Source organism: Trachypithecus francoisi, unplaced genomic scaffold (genome assembly GCF_009764315.1).
Source record: "Trachypithecus francoisi isolate TF-2019V2 unplaced genomic scaffold, Tfra_2.0 Lachesis_group8, whole genome shotgun sequence".
In the NCBI taxonomy this organism is placed as follows: Eukaryota; Metazoa; Chordata; class Mammalia; order Primates; family Cercopithecidae; genus Trachypithecus; species Trachypithecus francoisi.
The window spans coordinates 55,059,980-55,085,466 of NW_022681473.1; the positions used below are offsets into that span (position 1 = coordinate 55,059,980).

At 39.6% G+C, this 25,487-nt stretch overlaps 1 protein-coding gene across 4 annotated transcripts in view; it reads left to right on the plus strand.

Moving 5' to 3' along the window:
- SBF2 (SET binding factor 2) overlaps nt 1–25,487 on the plus strand; it is a 547,644-nt gene that overhangs the window by 66,862 nt on the left and 455,295 nt on the right. For 2 of the 4 annotated variants that reach the window (XM_033206047.1, XM_033206049.1), the window contains exon 2: nt 10,837–10,908. The exons of the other annotated variants lie outside the window; for them this stretch is intronic. In XM_033206047.1, coding sequence (XP_033061938.1) covers nt 10,837–10,908 — 72 coding nt within the window. The remainder of the gene's footprint in view (nt 1–10,836; nt 10,909–25,487) is intronic. 4 annotated transcript variants of the gene reach the window in all.

A 25,487-nucleotide genomic window follows, 5' to 3' on the forward strand; every position in this document is an offset into this window, starting at 1 on the left:
ACTTCTAGCTTGTTAGATTTTATATAATCAGTGACTGCATAAAAGTATTTACTTAACAAATAATTTGTTTCTACTGAGTTACTTTTTATTTGTATTCTTGGTTTTATAAAATGAATATGATTTACAAATACAGTTTGAGAGGTAAATGGTCTAAATATAGAGATCTACCAATAAAACGTCTCTGAAGATGTAGTATAAATTAATAAAAATGATTTATACATAAGGTTATTGAAACTGATTTATTGCCTAAAGGACATTATCTATCCTGGGTAATTAACCCATTTATGCGTAGTGTTCCATTATTGGAATGCTAAGCTTGTAGGAGTTATTTATATCCTACTGCTCAAGGTCTTTTTTCACAAAAGAAATTTGCAACCTCCAATATAAATGGGTTAATAAATATTTGTTGAATTAATGAGTGTATTTTAAGACAGATCTGATGCTTTCTTTCCTTCTGAAGACTTGAGTTCCCATCTAGCAACCTTCAGAAATCTTTCAACATTGTATGTGCAGACCAGTCATGAAGCTCTGTTCCTTTTCCTCCCCAATTCGCTTATTTGCAGTTCTTCAAATTCAGTAATTTTATTGATCTGTTTTCACGTGTACCTTTTTCTCTGTCATCTACATTCTGCTGTTAAGCCATCAGTGAATGTTTTTATTTGCGATATTGTATTTTTCAGATCTAGAATTTCTACTTTGTTATTTTTTAGGTTTCTATTGCTTTATTTTTTTTAACTTGTTATGATTGTATTTTTCTCTGCATCATTAAGCAGAATCATAATAGTTGCTTGAAAATCTATGCTGATTCCAACATCTAGATCATCCTGGAGTTAGTTTCTATTGGTTTTCTTTTCTCTTGCAAATTGGCCACTTTTTCCTGATTTTTTTATTAGTCAAGGAATTTTAGGTTGTGTTTTGGATATTGTGAATATGAAGTTGTGGAGCCTCTGAATTCCATTATAATCCTCCAAAGAGTGTTGATGCTTTTGTTTAGCAGGCAGTTAACATGATTGGACACAAACTGCAAGCTCTGTCTCTTGAGCGGTAGTTCTTAGTTCAGTTCTTTTATCTCTACCTGGACTGCTTGCAATCCATTCTTTGCATGTTTGGTTCAGGGTCAGCCAGAAATTTGTACAGAGTTTGTACCTAGATTTTGTGTCTCTACCTTTCTGGGTCTCTTCTTTCTAGGGCGTGTTTCTCACTTTCCAGCAACTGTGGTCTTCCTGAACTCTCTCCTTTGATTCTTCAAGATAGTAAAACAGTGGGGTTTATCTTAGAGTTTTAGGCACTTGCTATGGTGCTGACTGGATCTGGTCAACTTTTGCCCTCAGGCCAAAAGTTGTAGATGGGAAATTCACCTAATACCATACTCTTCCAAGTATTGACTGCCCTCTAATATTTGCCTGCTTTTGGTCACTCTTCAGTGCCTGATTTTTATATTTTGATATATATCTATTTATATATAGGTAGCTGATTTTTATATTTCGTTCAGAATTTGTAGTTGTTACCTGTGGGAAGGTTAATCTGGTAGGTGCTTACTCAGCCATAGCATAAACAGAATTCTCTCTTGTTCCTTTTTGTGTGGGGAAATTCCCTTCATGATTGTTCCCCCTAATGTAGATACTAGCTTTGTAGCTGTATGATGCATAAATTAGTTAAGAAATTGTCATTTTGAATATCACTATTGTAAAGTGCTTGACCTGTGAGAAAAGCCACAGCTCTTAAGAAGTAACGGTCTTGGTTGGGCACAGTGGCTCATGCCTGTAATCCCAGCACTTTAGGAGACTGAGGCAGGCAGATCACTTAAGGTCAGGAGTTTGAGACTAGCCTGGCAAACATGGTGAAACATTGTAATTTTTGTAAAAATACAAAAATTAGCTGGGTATGGTGGCTCATTCTGTAATCCCAGCTACTTGGGAGGCTGAGACAGGAGAATCACTTGAACCTGGGAGGAAGAGGCTACAATGAGCTGATATTGCACCATTGTACTCCAGCCTGGGCTGAGTCTCTGTCTCAATTGAAAAAAAAAAAAAAAAAGGAAGTAACAGTCTAGTAGGGAAGGCAAATAGGTAAATAGAAAATAGTAATATAAGTGAAAGGAGCCATGACAAGAGGTATAAACAGGACACTGTGAAGAACACAGAGGAATAGAAGCTTACCCCAATCTGACAGGAAAGAGAGGAGGTGAAAGAAGGCTTTCTAGAAGAGGTGATTCCTGTGTTTTATCTGTGAGAAATAGGATGTGCCAAGTGAGAAATTAAATAAAGGGCTTTCTAGGAAGAAGAGAGAAGAACACAAATATGTATGTGGGGGCTTAAGAATGAATGACCAGTTGGAAGAATTGCAAGTAGTTTTGGTGGGGCCACAGTATAGGGTGTATATGGGGAGAGGGGGAAGTGTCAAACTATGAGGCCAGAGAAGTTAAACTGGAGCCAGATGATTAAAGGCTTTGAATGTCATGTCAAGGACTTTGAACTTTAAATCGTAGATAGTGGGAAACCATTGTTGCATTTTAAATGTGAGTATGATTTCAAATTTGCATGTTAGAATGATTATTTTGGTAGCAATGTACAGGGTAAGAAACAGGAGGTAGGGATACCAAGTCAGGCAAGAAATTATGAAGGCCTAAGGGAGTGGTGGTAGAAAGAGGGATGAACTCACATGAGAATTTATCAATAGAAGCTATAGGTCTATTTAACAGATTTGTTGTATGTGCTGTAAATGTTAATGAACAAGAATCTAGAATGATTGGAGGTATCATTTGACTGTGTCTCCACCTAAATCTCATCTTGAATTGTAGCTCCCATAATTCCCATGTGTCATCAGAGGGACCTGGTGGGAGGTAATTGAATCATGGGCTGGCGGGGCAGGGGTGGGTCTTTCCCATGCAGTTCTCATGATAAGGAATAAGTCTTATGAGATCCGATGGTTTTAGAAAGGGGAGTACCCCTGCACAAGCTCTCTTGCCTGCTGCCATGTAAGATGTTCCTTTGCATCTCCTTTGTCTTCTGCCATGATTATAAGGCCTCCTGAGCCATATGGAACTGTGAGTCTGTTAAACTTCTTTCCTTTGTAAATTACCCAGTCTCTGGTATGTCTTTATTAGCAGCGTCAGAACTGACTAAAACAGTAAAGTGGTACTGTGGTAGGGGGGCACTCTGTAAAGATACTTAAAAATGTGGGAGCATCTTTGGAACTGAGTAACAGGCAGAGGTTGGAACAGTTTAGAGGGCTCAGAAGAAGACAGGAAGAGGTGGGAAAATCTGGAACTTCCTAGAGACTTGTTGAATGGCTTTGACCAAAATGCTGATAGTGATATGGACAATAAAGTCCAGGCTGAGGTGGTCTCAGATGGCAATGAGGAACTTGTTGGAAACTGGAGTAAAGGTCACTCTTGCTATGCAAAGAGACTGGTGGCATTTTGCCCCTGCCCTAGAGGTCTGTGGAACTTTGAACCAGAAAGAGATGATTTAGGGTATTTGGTGGAAGACATTTCTAAGCGGCAAAGAGTTCAAGAAAAAGCAGAGCATAGAAGTTTGGAAAATTTGCAGCCTGACAATGCAATAGAAAAGAAAACCCTGTTTTTTGGAGAGAAATTCAAGCTGGCTGCATAAATTTGCATAAGTAACGAGGAGCCAAATGTTAATCACCAAGACAATGGGGAAAATGTCTCCAGGGCATGTCAGAGACCTTTAAGGCAGTCCCTCCCATCACAGATCCAGAGGCCTAGGAGAAAAAAAATGGTTTCCTGGGCCAGGCCTAGGGCCCTCCTACTGTATACAGCCTAGGGACTTAGTGTCCTGCATCCAGCCACGGCTAAAAGGGGCCAAGGTACAGCTCAGGCCATGGCTTCAGAGGGTGCAAGCCCTGAGCCTTGGCAGCTTCCACATGGTGTTGAGCTTGTGGGTGCACAGAAGTCAAGAATTGAAGTTTGTTGAACCTCTACCTAGATTTCAGAGGATATATGGAAACTCCTGGATGTCCAGGCAGAAGTTTGCTGCAGGGGTGGAGTCCTCATGGAGAACCTCTGCTAGGTCAGTGCACCAGGGAAATGTGAAGTCAGAGCCCCCACATAGAGTCCCCACTGGGGCACTGCCTAATGGAGTTATGAGAAGAGGGCCACCATCCTCCAGACCCCAGAATGGAAGATCCACTGACAGCTTGCAACATGCACTTGGAAAAGCCACAGACACTCAACAGCAGCCCATGAAAGGAGCCAGGAGCAGGGCTATACCCTGCAAAGCCACAGGAATGGAGCTGCCCAGGGCCGTGGGAGCCCAGCTCTTGCATCAGCATGACCTGGATGTGAGACATGGAGTCAAAGGGGATCATTTTGGAACTTTAAGGTTTAATGACTGCCCTGTTGGATGTCAGACTTGCATGGGGCCTGTAACCCTTTTGTTTTGGCCCGTTTCTCACATTTAGAATGATGTGTTAACCCAATGCCTGTACCTCTGTTGTATCTAGATGAGATCGGGCACATTCAGGGTGGTGTGGCTGTAGACTCTCCATTGTATCTAGGAAGTAACTAACTTGCTTTTGATTTCACAGGCTCATAGGTGGAAGGGACTTGTCTCGGATGAGACTTCGGACTGTGGACCTTTGAATTAATGCTGAAATGTGTTAAGACTTTGGGGGACTTTTGGGAAGGCATAATTGGTTGGGAAATGTGAGGACATGAGATTTGGGAGGGGCCGGGGTAGAAGGGTTTGGCTGTGTCCCCACCCAAATCTTAGCTTGAATTTTAGCTCCCATAATTCCCATGTGTCATGGGAGGGATCTAGTGGGAGGTAATTGAATCATGGGGGGGGTGGTCTTTCCCATGCTATTCTTGTGATAGTGAATAAGTCTCATGGGATCTGATGCTTTTATAAAGAGGAGTTCCCCTGCACACACTCGCTTGCCTGCTGCCATGTGAGATGTGACTGCAGCCAGGCACGGTGGCTCACGCCTGTAATCCCAGCACTTTGGGAAGCCGAGGCAGGTGGATCATATGAGGTCAGGAGTTTGAGACTAGCCTGGTCAATATGGTGAAACCCTGTCTCTACTAAAAATACAAAAATTAACCGGGCATGGTGGTACACGCCTGTAATCCCAGCTACTCGGGAGGCTGAGACAGGAGAATTGCTTGAACCCGGGAGGTGGAGGTTGCAGTGAGCTGAGATCGTGTCACTGCACTCCAGCCTGGGTGACAGAGTGAGACTCTGTCTCAAAGGAAAAACAAAAAAAAGATGTGACTTTGCTCCTCATTTGCCTTCCACCATTATTGTGAGGCCTCCCCAGCCATGTGGAACTGTTAGTCCATTAAACTTTTTTTTTTTTTTAATAAATTAACCAATCTTGGTTATGTCTTTATTAGCAGCATGAGAACAGACTAATACAGAGGTTATCCTTCCCTTCACTGATTTTTATAAAATAGAGTAATACCTCTCCAAGGCTTAGAGTTTTTTTCTCTCATAAAAATTATCAGGAAGTAGCCGCACATTTTGGCCTCTGATAGAGGCATCTCATCATCTCTGACTTGTAGCAGTGAACATTTTGTGATTTTATAGCAATGATACTTTAGAACTAATAAATAGAAGAAACTACTTAAAGTTGTCAGGGGTTATTTGCTTTTTATTGTCTTAAGTATGTAATCACAGATTTTCTACTTATTTTCTACCATGTTATAGCATTGGTAACTGTTTTATTAAGCTACTTGTATGTGTGTGTTTTGTTTTTGTTTTTTGTAAACAAAACAGTCATTAAACAGAAAAACATAAAGTAAAAAGTCTCCTTTCCAAGAAAAAAGAAATAATCTTCTTCCACACTCAGTCCTACTTCCTCAAAATAAGACCGACCTCTTTTCAGTCAGTTTTTGTTCTGTTGCTGGATGCTTTATGAGCAATGAATATATTGGACAACTTTAGACAGCATCTGTTAGTTCTCCAATATGAAGGATGGGGAATTTTTTATTTTTAATAGTTATCTTCTCCTTCTACCTCCTGGTATCTGTTTGCTATGTTAATATTTAATGTTGTCAGTCTAGAGAATACTTTATTACATTAAACCTCTATTTCTTGAATTATCAAATGTGTACTGTCCATTGATTACCTACTATGAAAGACAAGGAAAGTGGTTTACTTTCTATTTTTAACCCCTGCATTATTTGTTATGATTTTTTAAAATATTCATTTAGGCAATTATTTATATAAGTTAAATCTTTGCATTTTCCTGAGATGAGTTCCACTTTTTATCCCTTTCTACTTTTTTTTTCTTTTTTTTTTTTGAGACAGATTCTCCCTTTGCCGCCTAGGCTGGTGTACAGTGGTGCAATCTCGGCTCATTGCACCCTCTGCCTCCTGGGGTCAAGCGATTCTCCTGCCTCAGCCTCATGAGTAGCTGGGATTACCAGAGCCTGCCACCACACCCGGCTAGTTTTTGTATTTTTAGTAGAGACAGGGTTTCATCATATTGGCCAGGCTGGTCTTGAACTCTTGACCTCAAGTGATCCACCCTCCTTGGCCTCCCAAAGTGCTGGGATTACAGGAGTGAGCCACCGCACCCAGCCCTCTTTCTACTTTTTAATCCTTTTAGAAGTTCTTACTCTCAATTAATTCTTCTTCTACATTCTTTAAATTGTTTCACTTTAGTTGAACACTATTAAGGATTAGAGCAGTCTAAGATGGGAAAACTGGTTACATTAGAGAGGATTGGAGAATCACGATTATGGCCTTCAAACAGCTGAGAAGCTATCACTATCATGTTAAAGAAGGAATAGACACCATCCTGGCTAACATGGTGAAACCCCGTCTCTACTAAAAAAAAATACAAAAAACTAGCCGGGCGACATGGCGGGCGCCTGTAGTCCCAGCTGCTTGGGAGGCTGAGGCAGGAGAATGGCGTAAACCCAGGAGGCGGAGCTTGCAGTGAGCTGAGACCCGGCCACTGCACTCCAGCCTGGGCGGCAGAGCAAGACTCCGTCTCAAAAAAAAAAAAAAAAAAAAAAAAAAGAAGGAATAGATGCATTTTTTCTTATGCCAGGTAACATCAGTTGGTGAGAGTACTTCAAGAAGATTTTGACTCAGTGTAAGGAAAAAGAAAGTTTCTAAATGATTTAGATCTTTCAACAACAGAGTGAAATAATCTCTCAGCCTTCTCTTAGAATCATTTTTATTTTTTTCTTTTATGTCTTAGAGTTAAGTTCTACTGGAAAAGATTACATAACTGTTTGCATTTCCTCCCTTAAGGATTTTGAGTAAGATATTATGGAAGCATAGGGAAGGTCCACTCTTAGTCTAGGGGAACAAGGTGTCAGGAAACATTCCTAAAAAGAGATGACACTTTAAAATGTGTAAATGTTAACCTGGTAATGGGAGAAACAGAGGTGAGATTAAAGAGGAGAATGTCCACAGAAGAGACAGTATACTTAAAAGCAGATAAATGAGTTTGAATGGACCTGACTTATTTGGGGAGCTGTAAACAGATTGTTGAAACTAGAGCACTCTTAAGGACATAGATGAGCATTTGGTAAGTCAGATGGAAATTCAGTCATTATTCTGAATGTGATGAGAAGTCAGTTAAGTGGAGTAATATGCTATATAAATTCTGGTACTTTTGGGAAAATGATTTGAAGTGGACAACAAGTGAAGTCAAGGAGAGCAGTTATGAAGGTATTGCAGTAGTCTGGGCAAGAAATGATAAGGATTCATTGTAGTAAGTGTGGGAGAATGTTGCAGTTCAGAATCACAAGAGGTACATGGTTTTTTGTTTGTTTTTTTGAGTCAAGGTCTTGCTGTGTCACCCAGGCTGGAGTGCAGTGGAATGGTCATGGCTCACTGCAGCCTTGACCTCCTGGGCTCAAGTGATCCTCCCACCTTGGTTGTTGTTGATGCAGAGGATTTTCCTTTATGGAAGTCCAGATGATTACACAAAGAGGTTGCTACAAGGTGACATTAAACTTAGTTTGGAATCTATATTCCAGTAATTCAGGCTCAGGAAACCGCATTATTGGTAGGTTAAAAATGCAACAGTGCAATAATTGATAGGTTGCATCTCTTGGAGAATACCAATTTTTAAGATGACAATGAAAAACATGAGAGTGCCTAATAGTCTTCTTGGCTAGTACATTTTTTTTTTTTTTTCCTGTAGGCTGCTTTGTTTTCTGGACATGATTTAGGTTCCACCCTTCGGATGCACTTTGATTTGGAAGTGAACCACCTGGAGAGAGAGGCAGCCTGTGGGCTTAGATTATGAGAAAAGTAGAATGGTTCTGAGCTAGTAGTTTGTGGGGCAGCTTTCTCATTTAGCAGTGGCTTTCTAATTCTGCAGCTTCTACAGGAGCTTCCTGGCTTGCCAGCTTCCTACAATGGTGGTACCAGCTTTTGTGATTATGGCTGAGGCAGAGTGGTTCTGTGGGCTAGGAGTTGTTTCTAGGAGTTCAGTTACTCTGAACCCTGCCTCTCTACTTTTTCCAGTGATTTTGTGAGCATCTGATTCTTATCTTAAACCCCTTTTTTGCTTAAACTACCTGGAGTGGACTCTGATCCTGGACCATTAAATTGGTGTAAAACTGTTTTGGGCAACAAATCCTCAAGGAATCTAGAAGGGTCGTTGGTAACCAGTTCATGGCACCCTACTGTTTTTGATCTGTGGTTACCTGGGATGAAGTACCTGTTGAAGGCAAAGCTTTGCTGAACTGATGGATGATCCATTTAGGAAAGTAAAGATATGAGAGGACTGGCTGTTTTTGTTTGTTTGTTTTTTGTTTTAGACGGAGTCTCGCTCTGTCGCCCAGGCTGGAGTGCAGTGGTGCTATCTCGGCTCACTGCAACCTCCACCTCCCAGGTTAAAGCGATGATCTTGCCTTAGCCTCCTGAGTAGCTGGGACTACAGGTATGGGCCACCACGCTCGACTAATTTTTTGTATTTTTAGTAGAGATGGGGTTTCACTGTGTTAGCCAGGATGGTCTGGATCTCCTGACCTCATGATCCGCCTGCCTCAGACTCCCAGCGTGTTAGGATTACAGGTGTGAGCCACTGCACCTGGCCAGTTGGCTGTTTTTAACTCCACTGTAGAGTTTAAAGCAGTGGTTCTCAACCTGGGGTGATTTTGCTCTCCAAGGCATATTTGGAAATGTCTGGTGGCATTTTTAGTTATCAGAACTAGGGGAGCAGGGTGCTACTGGTATCTAGTGAGTAGAGACCAAGAATGCTGATGCACAGGATTGTCCCCTCCCCACCGTGACAACAAAGAGTTACCTGGCCCAAAATGTCAATAGTGTTTAGTTTGAGAAATTCTGGTTTAAAGTAAATTTAAACCACAGGGCTAAATTTTTAAATCTTGGCTGAAGTTATGGTTAGAGTACTAAGGAATTTGGTGATTGGCTTAAAAGAGTCTTTTATGTCTTATGACTCCAGGACTGTTATAGTCTAAGGTACGGAGTCTGATCCAACAAGTTATTAAACTGTGTTCAGTGCAGAGTGAACTCAGGTTCATCAGATTTCATAGGTGTAAGTTGGGTTATTGATTGGGAAAGAGTAAGATTCCAGGAATTGGAATCATGACATGGAACCATTTGAATGACTCCAGGTATTCTTAACCTGTGGTTTGTACTGAGCCTCCCTTGCCAGCAGAAGTAACCCCTCTTCCTTTGAGTGATCCTTAAAGATGCTGTAATGACTTCAGCTTGTTGAGTGATAGCTGTTGAGTGATAGCTCATTCCCACCACCTTCTGGCCTGTAGACCCAACAGCTAGAGTCAGATCCCAAGAAGTTCAAGGGGCCAACTTTATGATGAAAGACAAGTTTTATGCATCAAAAGAATTGCAAGAGTTTTACTAGTTTATGTTAGTAAAAACCTATGCAATTGATATGAAATCAAATTCAAAGAGATGCTGGACTAGGAAAGGAGGAATCTAATTTTAGTTTGGGCTGAATCTATTAATGTAGATTCATCTGTGACAGATTTTAGATTTGGTTCTTGCTCAAGCAGCTAGGACTGGTTCTAATTGTCTGCTTGTTTGTTTGACTGAAATGTGGATTCGGTAGTGACCTGCATTGAGTAAAGTTGAGATGGCAAACTTGGGGAGTTAGGAATGTTGAGGTGGATTTATTTTGTGCAGCTGGCTTCCTTACTCTGTAAGTACATCCCCCAAGATAGGTGTTCTCTACTACCTTTAAGAAAATACAACAGTGAGAGAAACGCTGGCATCCTTAAAAAGTACTCTAGTGTCTGTCTTCTCTGGCCTTGGCATGAATGTAAGTGATACTGCTACAAAATGAGCTTTCTGAATGTAGTGGAATCCTGGAATGGCAGAGGCAAGTAACAGAACTTTTTTTTTTTTTTTTTTTTGAGACAAAGTCTCGCTCTGTTGCCAAGCTGAAGTGCAGTGATGGGATCTCAGCTCACTGCAACCTCCGCCTCCCAGGTTCAAGCGATTCTCCTGCTTCAGCATCCCGAATAGCTGGGACTACAGGCACATGCCACCACGGCCAGCTAATTTTTGTATTTTTAGTAGAGATGGGGTTTCACCATGTTGGCCAGGATGATCTCGATCTGTTGACCTTGTGATCTGCCTGCCTTGGCATCCCAAAGTGCTGGGATTGCAGGCGTGAGCCAGCGTGCCCGACCGCAAGTAACAGAACGTAACCATCAGACACAAGATAGGCTTGCTTAATATAGTATGCAAATTGATTAAGGGGTTCCTAGGACTGACGTGGAAGGGTAGCTCACTAAGGTCTTGATCTAGATACTGGAACTAAACAAATGAAAACAGAACACTTTAGGTCTAATGAATGTAGGATTGATTTTAGGTCTCCATAATGTCTAATACCTATAGCTTTATTACTTTACAGATCTAGAACTCCTTGAAGAAAAAAGAGGCAGCATACCTTCCTTTATGGAAGGACCTTGTGATAATATCATGGGTAAGCACAATTAATTTTCTTCATAGCCTTCCCTAAAGAAAGGGGTCTTTTGTTATTTGCAAGCATAACTGTTCATCAGAAGGCAAATACTCAAACCTTTCAGGAGTTATTGGAACCTGAGCTAATGATAATTCCCAGTGACTGAGGATACCATTGTGCTCCATGAGGCAGATGGGAGCTTATGGAAATCAGGCATGGAATGGAGCTTTGACTTGAAATTATTTCACAATCCATGAATTCGTACTGTGGTTATATCTTGTTTGTTACTGCATGTTTGGAATAAATATGCTCAACAAATGGAAGAATCCCCAAATTAGTTCCCATATCCATGAGTTAATGGACTTTATGGTAGGAAGAGCCAAGTGTAACCCCCCGAAGTTCTTTTTACCAAAGCAGTCTTACATCCTGAATCTCAGAGATTAGTGCCATATTAAAGACTTGAAAGGTTCAGCCTGCTGACTTGTGTTTTACCTATGCAGAAGATAGACACCTTTTGGAGAATGATGATGTATTATCATAAGCTTCTTCTACCCCTCTAGTTGTATCTTTTGTTCCACATGTGGTCTCTTTTCTAGAAACAGAACCTGGCACTTGGTAGTTAACTATTGATCTATCAACTGCCTTACTGAATCTAATTAACAGAGAACATCAAAAATACCCAGCAATGCAGTACACTGTCATCATATTGCCTCCATGGTTAGGTCAGCATTTTGGCTCTGTAGGGATTTTGTTCATATCACTATCCCACAGTACATCATCCTGGTCCCCTATAGTGATGACATCATGCTGATTGATAGGACATTATGATAGTGAACTAGTAGGCGGCTTAGATCCTTTGTAAAGATGCTAAAGACACAGCTGATGATGGGACATGAAGTCCATAAAAAATTGGAGGACTTGACACCTTAGTGAAGTTTCTGAGGTAACAGTATTTTGGGATATATTGGGATGTCCTTTCTGAAGTGGAAGATAAACTACTGCATCTTATATTCATTGCTACCAAAAAGAAGTACAGTAACTGGTGGGTCTCTCTGGGTTTGAAGTCAGGATATTACTAAATTTTAAGTGTACTGTTCCAACCTCTTGACTCAACAGTCCATAAAGACTGCCATCTGGTTGCTATGTGGAATTTGTGGCAGGCTCTGACAGGAGGAGAATCACAGTGAAGGCTCCTTCATTTTAGAGCTAACTGTATCTTCTCTGAAAAAGCTACTGGCTTTGTTGTTATATGTGATAGAGAACAAATTTCTAAATACTGGCTACCAGTGACATGAGCATGCATAGCAGTATTACATCATCAAATAGAAGCCATATACCTGGGATTGGGCAAAATGGAAGTACTGAAAACACATGTACATTGAGCAAGCAAGAGGCTCTTTTTTAAAAATTTATTTATTTATTTATTTTTTAGAGTCAGAGTCTTGCTCTTGTCACCCAGGCTGGAGGGCAGTAGTGCAATCTCAGCTCACTGCAACCTCTGCCTGCCAGATTCAAACGATTCTCCTGCCTTAGCCTCCCAAGTAGCTGGGATTACAGGCACATGCCACCACATCCGGTTAATTTTTGTACTTTTAGCAGAGACGGGGTTTCACCATGTTGGCCAGGCTGGTCTCGAACTCCTGATCTCAGGTGATCCACCTCCCTTGGCCTCCCAAAGTGCTGAGATTACAGGTGTGAGCTACCGCGCCTGGCCACAAGAGGCTCTTTCTATACTGTGGTTCCTTTCACAACCCCACACCCATGGTTTTATTCCTGGGCAGTCTGCTGTGTTCTTGGTTAACAGATGGTTCTACATGATGTGTTGGCACCTATCAGACTAAGAGCAGACTCCGGTAGAAATGGCCAGTTACCTCCTAATACTATTTTTTCTCCTTTAGAAATAAAACTCTTGTTTTTTAGCAGGACAATTGTCTAAGAGACTAAGAGACTCCCTTGCTGTTGGGTGTAGTCATGTGACAAGGCTTTGGCAAGTGATATGTAAGTGAAATTGTTCTTCCAGAAATTCTCCTTAAAATATTCTATACCTTCCTCCTTTTTCTCTTCCTTCTCCTTCTTCTCTCCCTCCTCCTTTCTTCTTCTTCTCCTCTTCTTCTTTCTTTTCTTCTTTTTTTCTTTGTGCAGGGGAGCATAGGGTCTTGCTCTGTTGCCTAGGCTGGAGTGCAGTGGAGCAATCTTGGCTCATTACAGCCTTGACCTTGTAGGCTCAAGCAATTCTGCCACCTCAGCCTCCTGAGTAGCTGGGACTACAGGTGTGCGCCACCACACCCAGCTAATTTTTGTAGAGATGGGGTTTTGCCATGTTGCCCAGGCTGGACTGGAACTCCTGGGCTCAAGTGATCCTCCTGCCTCAGCCTCCCAAAGTGTTTGGGATTACAGGCATGAGCCACTGTGCCCAGCTTCCTTCCTTCCTTCCTTCTTGATTTCTACTTGAAACATGGATGTGATGTTTGGAGCTCCAGCAGACATATTCTTTTTTCTTTTTTTTTTTTTTTTTATTATACTTTAAGTTCTAGGGTACATGTGCATAACGTGCAGGTTTGTTACATATGTATACTTATGCCATGTTGGTTACAGCAGACATATTAAACCATGAGAACAAGGGTCTAAACCTGTAGATGGTGGAGTGATGAACTTGAAGAATCTGGATCTTTGAGACCATAGATCTGACATTAATCCTGAATGTTGTCTTTGAGACATCTTTTATATGAAAGGAAATAAACTTTTATCTTGTTTAAGCTATTAATGTTTTAGGTTTTCTGCCATATACAGAGGAACATAATCCTAATGGAGACACTGAATGCTTAGATGGATAACGTGCCATTCTCTGAGATACAGAATGGAGGGAGAGAAGATACAGATTTTGTAGAAATAATAGAAAAATCCCAATTTGGTCATGATTCATTTGCTGTGTTTATAGAAATGCTTAATAGGGGGTACAAACAGCATTGGGAGCTTGAGAAATACTCTGTTTTATGTGTTAGGAGAAGGAAATGATTGTCTTCAGGAGATTGAAATGTTAAGGAAAAGAGCTGGTAGTAAAGTATGTTATAACCAGCCTCATAACTTGTTTGGACAGATAAACTGTAATTCTTTTTGCAGGATAGGAAGTTTGCATTTGAGAAGAGTTGAGCAGAAAACACACGACTTTGATTATCTGTGCTGTGGATGCTCCAAGGTGAACTTTGAGTTGCAGATAGGAAGTTAGAGATGAGAAAAAAACAGAAATTTGTGGAGAGGAGAGCATTGTACGCAGGGACATGTTTAAACTGTATTTGGGAAGAAGAAATTTGTCACCTGTATTTCTGTAACGAGAAAGGCCTAATTGATTTTGAAGGCACAGGTTGCTGGAGAACTAAGGATTTTTGTATCTTCTCCTTTATTGACTTAGGGTTAGGGAATACGTTGATAGGGACACATTGAATGAGTTTTAATGAGAAATTTATGTGTATCATGTCCAGTTGCATTATGCAACAGATACGAATTTCTCGTTTAAGGAAGATTAACGATTGCTGTTTTTCAATCGATAACTTTCCTCCCTAGTTTAAAAAGGTATTTAAAAAATCTATGCTAAAACTAAGCACTTGCTATGTACCAGTCTTATCTTCAATTGGAGGAAAATGTAAATATAACTTAAACATAGTGAAAGTGATAGTTAAGTCATAGTAGAGAACTGTGTTTTAAATTTTCAGTTGTCTTTTTATTCTGAAAGGACCAATGTTTTATAGATACTACCAATATATTAATGTTTTTAAAGCTGGTTCCAAGAAATTTGTCTGAAATTTTAATGTGGCAGTGTTTTCTCTGCCGAATTGTCAAGGGAGGCTAAATATTCTGTGGTACAATGGTAATACATTTTTATAATACATTGATAGGCATAGATAATACTGCAGAAATTGCCAAAAAACAGCTTCTTTTTTTTTCTCCCTTCTGTCCCTCCACCTGTTCTTTCCTGCCCCATGTCTCTGCCACCCCCTTCACCCCCTCCTTTGTTGTAAACTTATTTTCTCAGAATTATATAGTAAGCATGTCTTCGTAAATTTTTAGTTTGGTTCATGATAACTGTAACTAGTTCAGAAAGAGGTTTCTCATTCTACATCATACAAAATAAAAGTGTTTATGAAGTAGCCGGGAGTTCTTTGCCAGTAGACGAGTTATTGAGGCTTAGTTTAAATTGGTATAATTTAAACTGGTGTAGTTTTCTTAAGGTAATCTATCTTGGAGGAGATTTTGGTCTGCTTTTCAGATCAGCAATATTAGTGTTATGCCATCTAGTGGCAGATGTATGTATTTCACATTTTTTGTTGGTTTACCATGCCTAGAAGTTTAGAGCCAGGAGGGACCTAAGATCACTTTACAGGTAGGAGACCAAGGCTCAGAGAAGTTAGAGGATTTGCTTAAGGTCACCACTTAGTGACAGAGCTAAGATAAGCCTCGGGTCTCCTGATTACCAATGTAGTATTCTTTTAGAAACATGGCAGTGTTTTTCTTGAGGACTTTCTTAGATTTGTTTGAGGATATCAACCATGGGAAGGTATTTATATTTTAGGTTATTTTTGTTTATTCATAATTACTGTTGATAGCTTTAATGTAGTGTTTTAATAGGCCCTTGTACTCAGAAGATAAGGGAAATGGACATCATATTTACCTTTGATAAGACACAGTAGTTTTCTTTAAGTGGTTAAATAACTGCTTGTGAGAGAGGGTTGAGCTTGTTTTCCGTTTGTTACAGTGAGAACAAATATTAATTATTGTGCCTTTGGGCTTGCCCTTGTATGATGTATTTTTTTCTCATAGAAAAGGAAATACTAGGAGAGAGGGCCCTAGGACTCAACTTCTCTGTTAGGGTCATACTCAGATTAAGTTTTGAAAAAACTTAATTTTTGAAAAAAGAGTCAATTCTGACAGTGCCTTCTGGTCCCTCCTCACCCTATCCTGGCAACTAAAGGTTGCAGATCAGGCAAGCAGTAAGCTTCAAGGACAGAGAAGTTTTAAGCAATCTTAAAGACTGTTGGAATAAGGGTGAAGAATATTGCCCTGGGAAGAGGTTTAGAGCCCATTGACATCAGGACACCAGCTATTGGACTGGAGAAGTGTTTGAGTAGTAGACTGAGGATGACTTGGATTTGCATTTTTGTTTTGCCTCTGATGCTCCAGTGTTGCTTCTTTTATAATTTCTTTTCTGTTTAAACAGCTTCCTTCAGCCAATCTTCATTTGAATTGGTGTTTTCCTGTAGGTAAAATGTTTCTCTCTGGCTTCTTTCAAGACTTCTTTGTTTTTAATTTTCAGATGTTTCATTATAATGTATCTTAATGTAGATTTCTTTGAGTTTAGCCAGTATGAGATTCACTCAACTTTTTGAATATGTTTGGTGCTTCACCAAATTTGGGAGTGTTTTAGCCATTATTTCTTTGAATATTCTTTTAGTTTCCCTCTTCCTCTTCTCTTTTCTGGGACTCCAGTGATATGAATAGTGGATCTTTTGTTATGGTCTATGGATCTCCCGTGGGTCCCCAATGTTCTTTTCTTTATATTTTAATTTATTTTCTCTCTGTTGTTCAGATTGGGTAAATTCTACTGATTTCACCTCAAGTTCACTGATTCTATGCTATATGCCATTTTCACTCTACTATTGAAACCATCCTGTGAGATTTTAATTTTGGATATTTTATTTTTTAGTTTTATAATTTCTGCTTGATTTATAACATATTTCTGTGCTGATATTTCTATTTTTCATTTGTTTCAAGATAATTTATGATTTGATGTATTTTTAAGGTAGCTGCTTTAAAATCTTTACAGATAATTCTGACATCTGATTCATGTCTGTGTTGGCATCAGTTAATTGTCTTTTTGTCATTCAAGTTGTGATCTTTTCTGGTTCTTGGTGTGATGGGTGCTTTTTTACTATATCCTGGACATTTTGGCTGTTATGTTAGTTTTTGTGTTTAGAGTTAGTGTGTAGACGATAGTCTAATTTTGTAGGCTGTTGTTCCAGTGGCAGTTTAATTTTCAGAGCCTTTCCAGTGTTATTTTGATTTTCTTGGTTATTTGGTTTTGTTTATTTAATGCTGGGGCCATTAAATAAAGCCCTTTCTGTCACCTCAGGCAGCACTAGAGCTCCCACTGGTGCTGCCTGAGGTGGCCAAAAGCATTCCACAGGCTGAGCTGTGTGATGTCCCTTGGTGGGGGAGGGTACTCTCAGGCTACAGGGACAAAGAGGTTTTGCTGGACCAGGCTACTTTTTGTGGCACGATGTTCGCTATTGGTGCCATTTCACTGCCCTCATGTCACTGGGGAGTACATGAGAGATTCTGACTCATGAGGACAAAGAGGCTCCCTGGGCCAGACTGCTTGTTATGGTCGAGTCCCTCTTACTGGTGTCCTCTGACTACCCCAGTGTTTCTGGATTGGGGAGGGAATTCTTAACCCCATAGAAACAAAATGTCTGCCGAGGTCACTTGATACAGCAAGATACCTCTTGCTGGTGCTGGCTGGACACCTCAATATCTCTTGGTTGTGTAGGAGAGCCTCAGGCCTGTGGGGACAAAGGCTTCCCAGGCCAGCCTGCTTATTGTGATGGGGTCTCTCTTGCTGGTGATGCCTACTCACCAGTATCTCTCTTTGGGGGAAGGGAGTCAGGGCCAGGAGTGAAGGAAAGTGCTTTCCCTGACTGCTTATTATCATTGTGGTTGTCTAGCCCCTGCTCATGGTTCTGGGCTTTCCCTGTGTGGTTAGTGGAACTTCTATTTGATCTGGGAGATGAGAGAGCCTACCTTGGCTGCCTTCTGTTGTTAGCTTGGGGACTGGGACATGCTAGGCCTGGGTTGGCTTCTTCTGTTTGGTAGAGATATGTAAGATGTCCTGCCATTGTGTTGTTCCTCCAATCCTAGGGTGACAAAACAGTTTACTTTCCTCTTACCACCTTTCAGAGTTCTCCTTTGGTTGCCTCATGTGTTATTTGTAGGTTTATACTTAGTGGGGAAGAGCAAGAAGAAAGGAGTCTATATACCATTGTGTCTGATCAGAGATTCATTAAAGAAAATCCTTTATTGAGATATAATTTACATACCATAAAATTCATCCTTTTAAAATGTAAAATGCAGTGGTTTTAGTATATTCAAAGAGTTGTGCGGCCATTACCACTATTTATTTATTTGTTTATTTATTTTAAACTTTATTTTAAGTTCTGGGATACATGTGCAGGATGTGCAGGTTTGTTACATAGGTAAACATGTGCCATGGTGATTTGCTGCACCTGTCATCCTGTCACCTACATATTAAACCCCACATGCATTAGCTATTTATCCTAATACCCTCCCTCCCCGCTCCCACCTCCCCACAACAGGCCCCAGTGTGTGTTGTTCCCCTCCCTATGTCCATGTGTTCTCATTGTTCAGCTTCCACATGCAAGTGGGAACGTGCGACATCACCACTATTTACTTAAAATATTTCATCACCCCAGAGAAACCCTATATTCATTAGCAGTCACTCCTTTTACCCCCTTAAGCCCTTGTTAGCCATGAATTTACTTTCTGTCTCTTTGAATTTGACTTTTCTGGACATTTCCTATAAATGGACTCATACAATATATAGCCTTTTGTGTTTGGTTTCTTTCAATTAGCATACGGTTTTCAAGGATTATCCATGATATGTAGCATGTATCAGTACTTCATTCCTTTTTTTTCTTTTCTTTTTTTTTTGAGATGGAGTCTTGCTCTGTCGCCCAGGCTGGAGTGTAGTAGTGTGATCGTGGCTCACTGCAACCTCCGCCTCCTGGGTTCATGCGATTCTCCTGCCTCAGCCTCCTGAGTAGCTGGGACTACAGGCACATGCCACCACACTCAGCTAATTTTTGTGTTTTTAGTGGAGACAGGGTTTTAACATTTTGGCCACGATGGTCTCAATCTCTTGACCTCGTGATCCGCCTGCCTCGGCCTCCCAAAGTGTTGGGATTACAGGCATGAGCCACTGCAGCCAACTTTCATTCCTTTTTATGTTCGAACAATATTCGATTATATAGCTATACTCAACTTTTTTTTTGAAGGATATTTTCTCTGGGTATAAAATGTTGGGTTGATTTTTTTTTTTCCTTTCAGTATTTTAAAGATGTGGCTCCACTGTATTCTAGCTTGCACTGTTTATAATGAGAAGTCTGCTCTCCTTCTTATATTTGTTACTCTGCACAATGTATTGTTGTTCTCCAACTGTTTTTAGATATTTATCTGCATATCTAAGTAATTTATTTTGATATGCCTTTGTGAGTTCTGTGTGTTCTTCATGTTTGGGATTTGATGAGCTTCTATGATCAGTGTGTTTATAGTTTTCATCAAATTTGGAAAAGTCAAATTTCATTAAATTTGGCCATTACTACTTCAGATATATCTCCATCCCCTCCATTCCATTCTGGGACTACTGACTCCTGTTACATGCATATTAGGCCACTAGAAATTGTTCCACAGCTCTGTTTTTGTTTTTTTGTCTTTTTCCCCGTCTGTTTCTCTGTTTCATTTTGAAAGTTTCTATCACTATAACTTCATTAACCCTTTTTTCCTTGTAGTGTCTAATTCATTAGCTATATCCAATATATTTTTTACATTTATATTCCTGAAAATATGCAACATAATGGTAATTTAGAATATCTTTATATACTAATTAATACCTGCATCATTTTGGAGTCTATTTCAGTTGATTGATTTTTTTCCCTCTTTGTGGCCCATACTTTTCTGCTTCTTTTCATGTCTAGTGATTTTTGTTTGCATGTTAGAGTTGTGAATTTTACTTTCTTGATTGCTGGCTATTTCTGTGTTCCTGTAAATATTCTTGAACTTCATTCTGAGATGTAATTAAGTCACCTGGAAATAGTTTGATCTTTTTGAGGCTCGTTTTCCAGCTTTGTTAGGTAGGTCTACAGCAGCATTTTATCTAGGGTTAATTTTTCACACTGAGGCAATACCCTCTGGGTTCTCTGCCTGATGCCTGGTGAATTATGCAAGTTTTTTTCCTTTTGGCTGTTGGGAACAAAAACAGTCCCTGGCCTTGTGTAATTTCTAGGGATTGTCCTTTCTGTTCCTTTCATGTGCTTCATTCAGCCTTCTGCAGGTCTCTGAACTTCTTTCTCCCTGTTAATCTCTCTTCTCTTTGATACTCTGTGAACTCTAACTTCTTTGAGTTCCCTGGATTCCCAACTCAATTGCTTCAGTTTCACCAGGACTTCTCCTGGATTTTCCTTGATTGGACTGCAGTCTAGAAACTGCACCCCATTCCCACCCCCCACCCCAGCTAAGCATCTAGATCCTGCATGGAAGCTCTTACCAAGAAGTAAGCTGGGGCCTTTATAGGGCTCGCATGATTTGTTTTCTTTCTCTCTGGGTTCATTGTCCTCTATTGCCTGATGTCAGGTGTCTGAAAACCATTGTTTTGTAGATTTTGGTTTTTTAGTTGTTGTAGGTTGGAGGGTAAATTCAGACCTTGTTACTTTACCTTGGATGAAGTAGAAGTCCCTAAGGTAATGATTTTGGACAATTTTTTTTTTTTGGAAACGGAGTCTCACTCTGTCGCCCAGGCTGGAGTGCAGTGGCATGATTGCGGCTCACTGCAAGCTCCACCTCCTGGGTTCACGCCATTCTCCTGCCTCAGCCTCCAGAGTAGCTGGGACTACAGGCACCCGCCACCACACCCAGCTAATTCTTTTTTTTTTTTTTTGTATTTTTAGTAGAGACTGGATTTCACTGTGTTAGCCAGGATGGTCTCGATCTCCTGACCTCGTGATCTGCCCTCCTCGGCCTCCCAAAGTGCTGGGATTACAGGCGTGAGCCCCTGCGTCCGGCCAATTTTGGACTATTTTATTATGTAGCTAGTGGAAGAATTACTGAATTATCTTGATCAGAGAAGTTAGTGTGAAGAAATTCGGTTTGGCAGAGCTTATTTCTAGACTGCCAGAAACTTGAGCATGACTATGAGTGAAGTGAAATAGGAAGCAGGGAGATGATGAGGCTGCTGCTGTTATCCAGGTGAAGATAATGAGAGTTTGAACTACTAGAATGACTGTGAATGATGCTGGGGGTGGGAACACATTCCGTGCATATTTGGAGAAGGGACTTGATAAGAATTTCTTTTCTTAAATGTTGATGTACAACCATATAGTTTTCGCAGCATTCCAGACTGCGAACCATTCTTTCTTCACTGCTGTTAAAGAAGACATTTTATTTAATTTAGTAAAATGACACAGTCTGAAGAATTGCATCAAAATACTAGATCATATGTTTAGTTTTAATTTCAGTTTGTATTCATGTCTCAGTTTTTCTTAATCTTGACATTCTCTAAATTGCTAGATTTATACATTCTCAATGAATTGTGAATTTATAAGGATTAAAACTGTAGCGGCTGTTTATTTATTATTTTTAGTGACATACCTTGTTCATTATGTATTCTCGTCAACTTAAAAATGCATTTTTTTTTTTTTTGAGACAAAGTCTCCTTCTGTCACCCAGTGATTGTATTTTTAGTAGAGACGGGGTTTCACTTTGTTGGCCAGGCTGGTCTCGAACTCTTGACCTCAAGTGATCCACCTGCCTTGACCTCCCAAAGTGTTGGGATTGCAGGTGTGAGTCAGTAAAAATGCATTCTTTTTCACTTCTGTAAAAGCCTGTGAGCTCTTTGCTAAGTTTAAGTCTGGGAAAAACAGCTTGTGTGTTCCAAATAAACCTTTTGAATAATAGGAGATTGTACTGGACAATCAGAAACTCACATTACCTTCCTACCTAAATTTTTAAATAACCACAAAAAAGGCTTATGTCAGTTGAAATAAACAGACATCTCTCATTAAATGCTAAATGGATCAAATATGAAAGCCTTTTGTAGAATGATTTCCTGCATGCTTTCTTTTCAGTGAATGAACAGCTTTTATTTTCCTTATCTTTTGAAAGTTGGTCTATACTGGCACAATTAGATCTATTTATTTTGGTGAACTTTGATTTCTGGCTGTCTTGGCATTATAACACAGGTCTTCTAGAGAACATGAAAATAATATTTTGAAAAAATATAATTTGCTCAAAAGCAAATTTTCCAAATCACAAATGGGAAACTTGGGACTTGCAAGTTGAATATGGCTTTCATCTTAGTTCTGTCTTTGAACAAATTTCTTTAGATCAGCTTCTATTGTATTAAAATGAGTAAATCAATACATATACCCAAAAGTCTGATTTTCTGGTGTTGTGCTTTTGCTTTTGCTTTATCCATTTCTTCTGAGATGATATTCTTAATGAAGGAGAGGGAAGAACAGGTGCCAGGTTACAATGCTGAAGTTCCAAGCAGATTGTTCTAGGATAGAATGGAATAGAAGCACTGGTGCCAATGTCAGTAATGTGTGTATATAGCATGTTTTGACTAAGGCTTTTATCCTGAGGAAATTTTGATTATTATTGGGAAATTATAATTGGACTTAGGCCAATATTGATGAATTCTTTGGGGAAATATTTTCTGGAGGAACTCCTTAAGCAATATTTTAATATAGCATAATTAATTTCCATTTTCTCCATTTTTGTTTTTATTCTACTGCAATTGTTTTTATTGAGAGTTTGTCAATATATATCAGACTGTTAATTTAAAATGATTGCATTTTGTAGTATGTATCTGTAACTAAAAAAGAGTAAGTTAATTAAATAAAAAATGGATATAAATACACTGGATAACTGTCATAGGATCCAAAAAATGCATGTATTGAGCTGACTAAAGAAATTTAACAGGGATAAAACTTGAGTCTGAAAAATCTTTTGTACATTTACACAACAGCATTAAATATGTTTTAAAAAGGGATTTACATGTTTCATTCAAAAGTAACTCCAGTAAATCAAGAGTCCTGTGGCCACCAGGAGACCTTATGTAACACCATTCTTCATTGTTAATAACATAGTGGTCTAGAACAGTAATAGTTTTCTTCTCTACACTGTGTTATTCAGACCAGCTCAGTAATCTCAACTATTATGTTCAGGTTGGAGTGCTATTCTGAGAAGCATGCACGTGCTCATACTGGTATATATTTTACATGCACATTAACTTAAATTCTTCCCCACAAGAGCTCTAAGAGTTAGGTAATAGTATCTTCATTTTTTATATGGGGAAAAATGAAGCACAGAGAAGTAATGTAATTTTCCCAGGGTAAAGAAAAGGTGAAACTGGACTAGAGTATAGATAATGTGGATCCTGAGTCCAGGTCCTTAACCCTGTTTCATATGTATATAAAACCTCACATGATAGGTCACAATCAAAACGCAGATAAATGTTAATTTCTCAGTTTTGACAACTCCTGGGCTCAAGCAGTCTTCCTGCCTCAGACTCCCAAATTGCTGGGATTACAATAGCATGCCCCTATGCCTGACTAACATCCTGCTTTTAATTCCTTTGGAAATATACCCAGAAGTGGGATTGTCGGAATGTATGATAGTTCTATTTTTAATTTTTTGAGAAGCCTTCATATTCCATACCTCCATATTCCATATTTTCCATAGTAGGCCCACCATTTGACATTCCTACCAACAGTGCACAAGGGTTTCAATTGAGTCTCGAGTAGCTGGGACTACAGGTTTGTACCACCATTTGCAGCTAATTTTTGTAGAGATGGGGTCTCAGTATGTTGCCCAGGCTGGTCTCAAACTTCTCGCCTCCTCACTCCTGGGCCTCCTAAATCCCTGGGATTACAGGTGTGAGCCAGTGCACCTTGCTTTACTTTTTGCTTAAAATTTTCTGACTAAAACTCCTTTTTATAGACAGATATACTTTGTTTTATTCTTTGCTTATTATTTATTATTATTTGTTTATTTTGCCTTACAGATATTGTGGGTGGGTTTTTTTTTTTTTTAAAAAACAAATTGAAGATTTGTGGCAACCCAATGTTTAACAAGTCTGTCAGCTCCATTTTGCCAACAGCTTGGGCTCACTTTGTGTCTCTGTGTCGCATTTTGGTAATTCTCACCAGTTTTCAAGCTTTTCCATTATATGTATTTTGGTGATACGTGATCAGTGATCTTTGATATTAGTGTTTTGTTTTGGCATGTCACGAACTACCACGAAAGTGGCAAATTTAATCCATAAATGAATTATGTATTCTGACTGTACCACTGACCAGCCATTTCATCATCTCTCTTCCTCTCCTCAGGCCTCTCTATTCCCTGAGGCACGCTAGTATTGAAATTAGGTTAGTTGATGACTTTACAATGGCCTTGAAGTAGTCAAGTGAAAGAAAGAGTTGCATGTCTCTCACTTCAAATCAAATCTAGAAATGATTACATTTAGTGAGGAAGACATGTCAAAAGCCAAGATAAGCCAAAAGCTAGGCCTCTTGTACCAAACAGCCAAGTTGTGAATGCAAATGATAAGAAAATGAGACAGCATTATTACTGATATGGAGTCTGAGTGGCTTGGATAGATGAAATTAGCCACACCATTTTCTGAAGACAAAGCCTAATCCTGAGCACAAGGCCCTAACTCTCTTCAATTGTGTGTAGGCTGAGAAAGTTGAGAAAGCTGCAAAAGAAGTTTGAAGCTGGAGGTTGGTTCATGAGGTTTAAGGAAAGAAGCTGTCTCTATAATGTGAAAGTGCAAGGTGAAGCAGCAAGTGCTTATGTAGAAGCTGCTGAAGTTATGCAGAAGATCTAGCTAAGATGATGAGGGCAGCCACACTACAACCACAATGTAGACGAAACAGGCTCTATTGGAATAAGATGCCATCTAGGATTTTCATAGCTGGAAAGCAGAAGTAAATGCTTGACTTCAAAGCTTCAAAGAACAGGCTTACTGTCTTTTTAGCAGCTAATGCTGCTGGTGACTTCAAATTAAAACTATTTCTCATTTACCATTCTGAAAATTCCAGTGCCTTTAAGAATTACGCTACATCTACTATCTGCTCTCTAAATGGAACAACAATGCCTGGATGACAGCACATCTATTTATACCATGGTTTATTGAATATTTTAAGCGCACTGTTGAGACCTACTGCTCATAAAAATATTCCTCTCAAAATATTACTGCTCATTGACAGTGCACCTGGTAACATAAGAGCTCTGATGGATGTGTATAGGGAGATTAATGTTGTTTTCATGCCTGCTAACATAGCATCTATTCTGCAGCCCATGGATCAAGAGTCATTTTGACTTTCAAGTTTTACTATTTAAGAAATACATTTCATAAGCCTGTAGCTGCCACAGATAGTGATTCCTCTGATTGAATCTGGGCAAATTAAACTGAAAGCCTTGTGGAAAGGATTCACCATTCTAGATGCCATTATAACATTCATAATTCATGGGAGAAGGTAAAAATATGAACCTATTAACCAGGAGCTTAGAAGAAGTTGATTCCAACCCTTATGGATGACCTTGAGGGATTCAAGACTTTAGTGGGGAAAGGAACTGTAGATGTGGTAGAAATAGCAAAATAACTAGCATTAGAAGTAGAGCCTGAAGCTGTGACTGAATTGCTACAATCTCATGATAAAACCTTTAACAGATGAAGATTTACTTATGGATAAGCAAAGAAAGTGGTTTATTGAAATGGAATCTACTTTTGGAGAAGATGCTGTGAATTTTGT